Below are 9,417 nucleotides of genomic sequence, written 5' to 3'. Positions count from 1 at the left end.
TTTTTTCTCAAAGTTAATCAAATATATTGTAAGTTATTATTTTATTTTATTTTTATGCTAAATCTTTATTTTTTCTAAAAAATAGTCAAATATATTTTAGTCAAGTCACAGGTCAACCGCACATTAGCGGACACTTCGAATGCTTAAACCCTTCTCGAAGTGTAAATTGAACCCCGAACCCTATTTGGTATTTTCAAATGATTTTTTCTGTTTAAATCTTTGGAAATTGTAAGTTTTCTTAATTTCTTTAAAAAATTAAGTGGCGACTCTTTTCTAAGTATTTTCTCTAATTGTTTTATACTTAGAACATTTCAAAAAGTGATTTTTCTAAAGATAGTTAAATTACGGGACAACATCAGTCACATCTAGCACACACTGCTGCTGCCCTTTCTTCAACAAACTCTCAGATTCAATTGTGGCATCAAAGGCTAGGACACACATCATCCAGTGTGTTAGCTCATACTCTTGATTTTTCTACCAGTAAATGTTCTCATATTGTATACACCTGCACCGTATGCCCTTTAGTTAAGCAACATAGACTTCCTTTTCTTCATAGCACTTCCATTTCTTCTATTCCTTTTCAGTTGTTACATATAGATGTTTGGGGTCCCTTCAACACTCCCACATATGATTGTAACAGATACTTTGTTACCATAGTGGATGATTGTGCTAGGATGTTATGGATATTTCTAATAAAATCCAAAAGTGATGTTTGTGTTGTGTTGAAAAACTTCTTTACTTTGGTCGAAACTCAGTTTAACTTTGCTGTTAAATCCATTAGAAGTGATAATGGGTCAGAGTTTGTCAATACTGAGTGTCATCAATTGCTTACCAGTCTGGGTATTAGTCATCAAAAGACTTGCATTCATACTCCTCAACAGAATGGGATTGCTGAAAGATAACACAAACACATACTTGAAGTGGCAAGGGCAATCAGGTTTCAGGGTCATATCCCAATCAGATTTTGGGGTCACTGCATTCTCAATTCTGCATACATTATCAACAGGTTGTCTACACCTGTGTTACATGGGAAATTACCCTATGAGGTGTTTCACAAGAAGAAACCTTCTCTTTTACATATGAGAGTCTTAGGTTGTCTTTGTTATGCCAAAAACATGTACATCACTAATAAATTTCACCCTAGAAGTGTGATTGGTATTCATATGGGTTATAGTGATCTTACAAAGGAGTATTTGTTGTATAACCTAAGAGATAAGAATTTCTTCCTCAGCAGAGATGTTGAATTTAGAGAGTCTATATTCCCTTTTGTTGTGCCTACATCTAGTTCCTGACAATTGTTTCCCTCTACTCATATACCATCTGATCATGATCCTTGTTATGATCCTGGTTCAGTGCCTATAGAGGAATCAGGTGTGTCATCTGTTGTGCCTTTACTTGAAGTTCCTGCTCAGAGGAAGTCTTACAGGATCAACAGAGCTCCATTATGGCTTCAAGATTATGTTGCCTTTGTTCGACTCAGCCCTATCAAGCCATTATACTCCATTGATCAGTACATTGGCTATGATAATTTATCCAGCTCTTATAAGGCCTTTCTTTCTTCCTTTGGGACTGATGTTGAACCTACCGCTTTTGAGGAAGCTTGCAAGGACTCTAGGTGGGTTGAGGCAATGCAGGCTGAGATATCAGCCTTGGAGGATCATAAGACTTGGCGAGTGGTTTCCTTACCTTCTCACAAAAAGGCTATTGGCTGCAAGTGGATATTCAAGATTAAGTATAAGGCTTCTGGAAAAGTTGAGAGATTTAAAGCCAGATTAGTTACCAAAGGGTTCAATCAGAGGAAAGGTTTAGACTACCATGAGACTTTTTCTCCAGTTGTGAAAATGGTCACTATCAGGAGTGTGTTGGCTTTAGCTGCTTCTGAACACTGGTATGTTCATCAAATGGATGTCTCAAATGCTTTTCTTCAGGGAGATCTTTTTGATAAAGTTTATATGACTCTGCCTCAGGGATTTCAGCTTCCATAGGGATTCATTATGCATGGGGAAACCTAAATGTAAGCTTAATAAATTCCTCTATAGGTTGAAGCAGGCTCCTAGACAATGGAATGTAAAACTCACTGAAGCTCTTATCAGACTTGGTTTTGTTCAAAGTCTTTTAGACTACTCATTGTTCATTAAAAGGACTGGTACATCACTAGTACTAATTCTTGTATATATGGATGATATGATGATTACTGGTAATGATCTTAAACTCATTCAACACACCAAAAAGATCCTCCAAGATACCTTCAAGATGAAGGATTTAGGAGACCTCAAATACTTTCTTGGGATTGAATTTGCAAGGTCACAAGCAGGTATTGTTATGCATCAAAGAAAGTACACATTGGAAATTATTTCTGAAGCTGGCCTTGGAGCAGCAAAACCAACTGCCACCCCTCTTGATCCTTATGTCCAGTTGACAACCAGAGAATATGATGAAATAAATGGAAAAGGCAAGGATGATAAACTACTTGAAGATGCTACAATATATAGAAGGTTAGTTGGCAAACTGTTATATCTAAATGTCACAAGACCAGACATTGCCTTTGTTACACAAACCTTGAGTCAGTTCCTTCACCAACCTAAGCAGTCTCATCTTACTGTTGCACTCAAAGTTGTGAGATACATAAAAGGAAAAGCTGGACTAGGTGTCCTGTTATCTAGCAAGAGAAACAATCAACTGAATGTATAATGTGATTCAGACTGGGGAGCATGCTTACATACTAGAAGATCAATTTCTGGTTTTATGGTGAAGCTGGGAGATTCACTAATATCCTGAAAGTCAAAGAAACAAGGAACAATATCTAGAAGTTCAGCTGAAGCAGAATATAGGAGCATGACAAGTGCTGTAGCTGAAGTTGTTTGGATAGTGAGGTTATTCAAAGAACTAGGTGCTGATGTTCAAATTCCTGTGACTATTCACTGTGATAGCAAGTTAGCAATTCAAATTGCAGAAAATCCAGTTCTTCATGAAAGAACAAAACATATTGAATTGGATTGCCATTTCTTAAGGGAGAAAATAATTAGTGAAAACAAAGTATTTGAATACTAAGGAGCAAGAAGCTGATATATTAACTAAAGGTCTGGGGAAGTCTCAACATGAATACTTAATGTCCAAGTTTGGTGTATTAAATCTGTTCATACCTTCAAACTTGAGGGGGAGTATTGAAGAAGGTATTACATAGGACCTACATGTAATTAGTAAGAGTTTGTATGTAATTAATAGAAGTTAGAGGGTTAGTTAGTAAAGAGTCGGTTAGATTAGTTACAACAACATTCCTACTTAGTTTGTATAAATGGAGCACATTACTGATTCATTTGTTTTTCTCTTAAGCAATGAAGTTCATTTCTCATTCTCTCTAATTCTTCTTCTTTACGTCTAGAACATTCCTAATCAAAGGGAACTGTTCTTCAAGATATCTTCTTCAAGATATCTAAGAATCCAATAAATTCTTCTTAGTATAATAAGTAAGCAACAGTTATAACTCTAGTAATTATGACTAATAACTCTAATAAAATGTATTCTACATTCTAAAAGTAGAGAGGAAAGAGACAATATTTAGGTACTGTAATTTTTTGCTGGATATGCTATGTTTATAACAGAGATGAAGTTTATTTTTATGGTTTACCAATTCCAAGCACTTGTACTTTAATTTGCACATAAACCTAATAAATGAGGGCAACAAAATTAGATCATAAATGCATGATTCACCTTAGTGTATATATTGATCCCTTCACTTTTTCTTTCCTATTTTTCATACAAAATTTTGTTCACACACCCAACATTATATTTATGTGATTCTATTTTGTTATCAAATATTGTCTTGGTTAAAGTCAGCGCATATTGTTGCTAGCTATCAAATAAGTCGTAAGGAGTTTTACGTTATCATAATTTGAGAAATGTCTCACTAACAATCTTAAAATTATGGAGAAATTCAGAGAGAAACATCAAGGAAGAACATAATTATATGCACAGTATTTATTAATGGGATATTTTTCTTCTTCATATTTTGTTTGTGCCTGAAATTTAACTTTCATATATTTAAATTTGTTGCAAACAACATATGTATATTGATCCCTATGTTGTTGTGGGTTTAACTGCCCTGAATATACTCCTAAGTCCTAATATTGTTAGAAAATAGCATTTGAAAGCACATGAAATTTATTTTTTATACGTTAAAATTTGTTGCAAACAACATATTGTATATTGATCCCTATGGTGTTGTGGGTTAATTAAACTGACCTAAACATACTCCTAAATACTAATACTTTTAGAAAATAACATTTAAAGCACATTAACTTTGAAATTTACCCTTACGAAAATGGATTTGCAAGCAACAATGCTTGCATTATCCTTAAGAAATTTATCCTTATGATTGTGCTTAATTATTTCTCCTTTTTTTTAAAAAAAAAAACTAATTAAGTATTATTTATAGAATAGTTAACTAATTTGTCCTTTATTATGTATATTCTTATTTAATCAATATATATATGTATATATATTTGAGGAAAAACAATTTTTTTTTTAGTTTTTGAATATTTTTTTGTTAATTCTTTAAAAGCACTTAATTATTTTCTTCCAAAACAACTTATTTTAAAAAAATAAATATAGAAGTATTATAAGGCTCTATATTTAATCTTATCCAAACTATTTATAAGGCTCGTTTTGAACCAAACAATATAATTCATAAGAACCAAAAAGTGATCACTCTCATATTCCTTGCCATGTTTGAAACACGAATATCTAGTGGTCCTTAGCGTGGTCGTTATTACAAGTAAATTATTTAAATGCTCATTCAATTATAATAAATACCTTATCAAACATTACTTATTTTTCTTCATCTCATTTTGTGTTGCACTTCTTTAATTTCGAGAATTCAAATAAGTATTTCTTTGTTCGTAAACTTTTTCCTATATGTTTTAAATATCTTTAATTATTAAATATTGTGACCTACATGTACTTTTTATGTAGTGTTTGAATATGTATTTTATTTTTTAAAAATTTAAAATTTCATGTTTTAATTTACGGTAAAAATTAAACTTTTTGACTTTCAAAATTCGAATTGTTCCACAAATTGGACTAGATGAAATATATTTTCTTGTATCAAAACACCTCGTCAAATCAGAGAGTTTATCTACGAGTCATTATAGCTAGAGAAAAAAAAGAGAAAAATAAAGCAATAATTACAAAAATTTGCCTTCAAATTGTCATTTATATAAGAAAACTATTTGTCATGAAATTTTTTTTAATTAATTTTATAAGATATAAGTTTTGTTTTTTTTTTAAAAAAAAAGTACTTTTAATTTGGAGAAAAACTACTTTTTAATCTTTTAAAAAAGCTTTTGCTATTCTCCAGAATCCCCTTCAATATTTTCTTTCAAAAATATTATCCAAACACCTTATTTTAAAGATTATTTTATGAAGAAAAATGCCTTTTTACCTCTCGAAATTTACCAAATAATTTATAAGGCTGGTTTTGAATCATATATATTTTTACTTTTAAAAAAAAATCGTATCTAGTCTGCAATCTAAATAGAAAGGGAGAGAGAGAGTATCTATTGTAAAAAGTGAACTTGTCAATAATGATAAATTAGTCTGATGAAGCCACGTGAAATAAGTGTACTAGTACTAGATGGAAAAGATAAAATCAGAAAGGGTTAAAAATATTTTCAAACTATATGAAATTGTTTTTATGGTATAAACTTTGTGTTAAAAAAAATGATTATATAAAATGATACTGTATTGATTTTCATGTACTGTTGTGCTCTTTAATCAACTAATAAATGAAAAGATAAAATCAGAAAGGGGTAAAAATATTTTCAAACTATATGAAATTGTTTTTATGGTATAAACTTTGTGTTAAAAAAAATGATTATATAAAATGATACTGTATTGATTTTCATGTACTGTTGTGCTCTTTAATCAACCAATAAATGTCCAACAACTTTTAAGGATGGACATCGACTAGTCGACTACCACTAGGGAACAATAAGTACTCATGTTTAGAACGTGCCACAGATTAAGGACTATACATACACCATACAAATTAAGGCCCAGTTTGACCATTCGATATGATATCATGATATCATAATATGAAATTATAAGATGAAATTGAAATTCTATTTGAACATGTGTTGTATATTTTCTCATAAACATAAGAATCTCATAAATTGTAAAACTATTAAAATATCCCCAATTGTTTATTCAATCTTACCAAATAAACAAAAATTTATAAAATCGCATAATAAATTATTACAAAGCTATTTGTTCTACACTTAAGTAACTGTTTCATCTAACTTTAATTCAATGAAATTTTTTTGAATAAATTGTAGTGTACTAGTCTTTAATATAATCTTCTCACATAGTACGCACAATTTCCTCAAGTTAAACTTGCATTTCTCGTTCATGTGATCGAGAAGACGCGAACCAACATTGTTACTTTGAGCCATTTGTTGGTCAATATCATTTGCAACTATATTTTCATGCTCATAGACTATAAATACTTAATCAGTCCTTTAGTATTCTCGCAAATAATTATGTAACACTGCACAAGCTATGACAATTTTCACTGCATCAATTTGATTTGCTTTGTTGTTCAAATAGATATAACTATAAGTTGTAATAAATACAAAACGGTAGAAGCAATAAATTAGGTGTTGGAGTAAATGAAGAGAACAAATTTATTACTCAACAATCGGTTGTAGTGAGTTAAAGTGACTATATGTTGGTGACAATAATAAATTTTAAAATGTAATGATGTGATTATAAATTTTATATACATATGAAATAAATGGTTAGTAGATATAAATGTGGGGTTGTTTTAACAAAATATAAACTTGTGGATCAATTTTTGTATTAAAATATCTCAAATCAAGATATGGAATTTCCATATCATGGTTTTTGGAGAATATGGAATCATGAGATGGAATCAGTGTGAAATCGCATGTCCAAACACTGATTCCATTTCACTATTCCATATCGTGATATGGTATCGCATGGCCAAACGCCTACTAAGTATTTACGGTTAATGGTGTTCACGGTTTAGATAAAAATTGATTTAAACTGAATATTCAAACCAAATCAACTAAATAAATGACTTTATTTGTGGTTGGATTTGATTTGATTTTGATTTTNAATTGGAAAACATTTTCCGAAAAATATTTTCCTTCATACCAAACACACCCTAAGAGGGAAACGGAGCCCTTGAGAAGGCGTTTGTCTTGTGGCGAGAGCCAAACGCCTTCTTCCATCTAACACAACCGCCCACACTACTCGACATTGATTAAGAGCACAATTTGGACATACAAAAGGACCAGGACAATTCAACAAATGCTAACCTCTTTCTGCTCTCACTATTTTAAACCAACTACTATCTGCTCTTCCTATCGTTCCTCCACGAGTCCCAAACAAACTTGCCTCTAGTGTTGCATTGTACTCTCCCACTTTCCAATTTATAAAATTATCACAATTCCTCGAACCAACGAACTGGATGTTAATGTCTTGGTGTTCATAGATGCGAGGTGGTTGTCCTCTACAAGAATGTTCAATAAATCAACGAACTGAATTTGGGACGTGACCTAGGTATACATGACCACTTAGGACACCTCCGAGAGACGAAGCGATACGATACGATAATTTGAACGAGGATTAATTCCTCTACCCAATGTGTCGAATACTTCCCTATTAGAATTACGAGGATTTTGACAAGGGGAAGTTGATGAAAATGCAACAAACGCAAGTAAACAAAGAGATAAGAGGAATAATAAACACTTGGTCATGTTTGAGTTGTGACTTGTTTATACTAATAAAGCCTTCTATTTTATAGAGTGAAGTGATATCCTCAATTCCTAATCATGTCAATGTCATGTATCTAGTGTGGTTTGCATGTAGTGGCGGATCCAGAATTTTTGCTCAGGGAGTTTGAAGTATAAAGAAGAAGCTCAGGTGGTAATGCAAGTGCGCGGTGAGCGTAGTAGCCCCTCGGCATGCTCTTTGTACAAGAACCATAGATATTTCATTGGTTTATAAAAGTAAAGACTAAGCTAATCAAAGATATCGAGGACAAAGATGCATTGATAAGAATTTTAGTGGATCGACAGTATTACATAAGTTAATTCCTAAAACACATGAAAATTAAATGATGAAAAAGAGAGCGAGACGGAGAAGAAAGATATTTACCTTATCATGCTAAATTTAACTCACTTTATCATACCGTATTAACATTTCTTTTTACTTTTATCATGCTCCATTGAGCATTCTTAAAATTTCTTGTGCTTTTTATACTTTTATTTTGTAATGTTTTACTTTATATTTCCCTTTTTAAATTTTTTAAATTAATATCCATTCAATCAAATATTACTATGAAAATCGTTAAGATTCTCTAAAAGTGTGTAAGAATAGAGTTACTAATATTACAATGCATATTATTAATATAAATAAATAGCATCGTCAATTTTTTTAGTTCATATAGTTCAATTTACTAGGTTAGTCATAATTTGTAAAAAAAAAAAAACAAATAACGAATAAATCAAATATGTTTAGTTTTCATCTCACTAAAATAAAATTAAAATATAAAAGAAATTTCATGAATTCTATTAAATTAATATTTTTAAAAGGACGTTGATGATATTTAAGTTTCTTCATTCAATTACATCTAATTCACATTTTTTTTTAAAATAAACTATATTTCTATCTCAATTTCAAGTTAAATATAATTCATCATTTTCTAAAAAAAAAGTTATTCAAACGTATATGAAAAAAGAGTTACGTTGAAACAAAATGAATAATAGATATAAAAAGAATAAAATATAAAAATAAAAAGAATGTGTCTAATAAATTTAAACAAAAATAAATTAAAAAGAAGAAATGGAATAAAAGGAAAAAATAGTGAAAAAGAAGAAGGAGGTCTAAGCCCAAAAGTTCCATTTTCCAAAGCTAATATTAAAAAGGGGAAAAATGTTGCCAATGGGACTTGAACACGTGACATAGGGGCATTACCTGAACCATGTATCCATTGAGCCAAGTCTGTACTTTGTTCTCAAGGGGTTCATTTTAATGTATATACACAAAAAATAAGAATTTGATATTATATATATAGTGTAATTTTTGACAAGGGGGTTAGGCTCCACCTAGGTCCTCCCCTATTTGCATGTATCTGAATTACATAAATAAATAGTATTGATCAATGAGAGCTACCATGCTTCATAGTGAATAAGAAGAAACAATAAGGATTGCTCAACTTCGAGCCTCCTTAAAGTGTTCGCCCTGTAGTCACTGGTAGATCACTACAATATCAAAAACACATTAGCAAAGAGTGTTAATTGCTAAAGTACTTATCAACATTAGTTAATTTTCATTGGATTCAATGTCGTTATATGTTTTAGAGACATTTATAAAGAGTGATAATTGCCCCTACAA

General features: G+C 31.0%; 1 protein-coding gene across 1 annotated transcript in view; it reads right to left on the bottom strand.

Moving 5' to 3' along the window:
- LOC125858689 (aspartic protease inhibitor 3) overlaps positions 1-441 on the bottom strand; it is a 2,650-nt gene extending 2,209 nt beyond the window's left edge. Inside the window, exon 1 of the mRNA XM_049538514.1 lies at positions 347-441. Within this exon, the coding sequence (XP_049394471.1) occupies positions 347-441 (95 nt within the window). The remainder of the gene's footprint in view (positions 1-346) is intronic.
- Positions 442-9,417: the final 8,976 nt, after the last annotated feature.

The sequence above is a fragment of the Solanum stenotomum genome, chromosome 3, assembly GCF_019186545.1.
Source record: "Solanum stenotomum isolate F172 chromosome 3, ASM1918654v1, whole genome shotgun sequence".
Classification (NCBI taxonomy): domain Eukaryota; kingdom Viridiplantae; phylum Streptophyta; class Magnoliopsida; order Solanales; family Solanaceae; genus Solanum; species Solanum stenotomum.
Note: the sequence above shows the minus strand (reverse complement) of the source record. Positions and strands in the feature narration are given on the sequence as shown.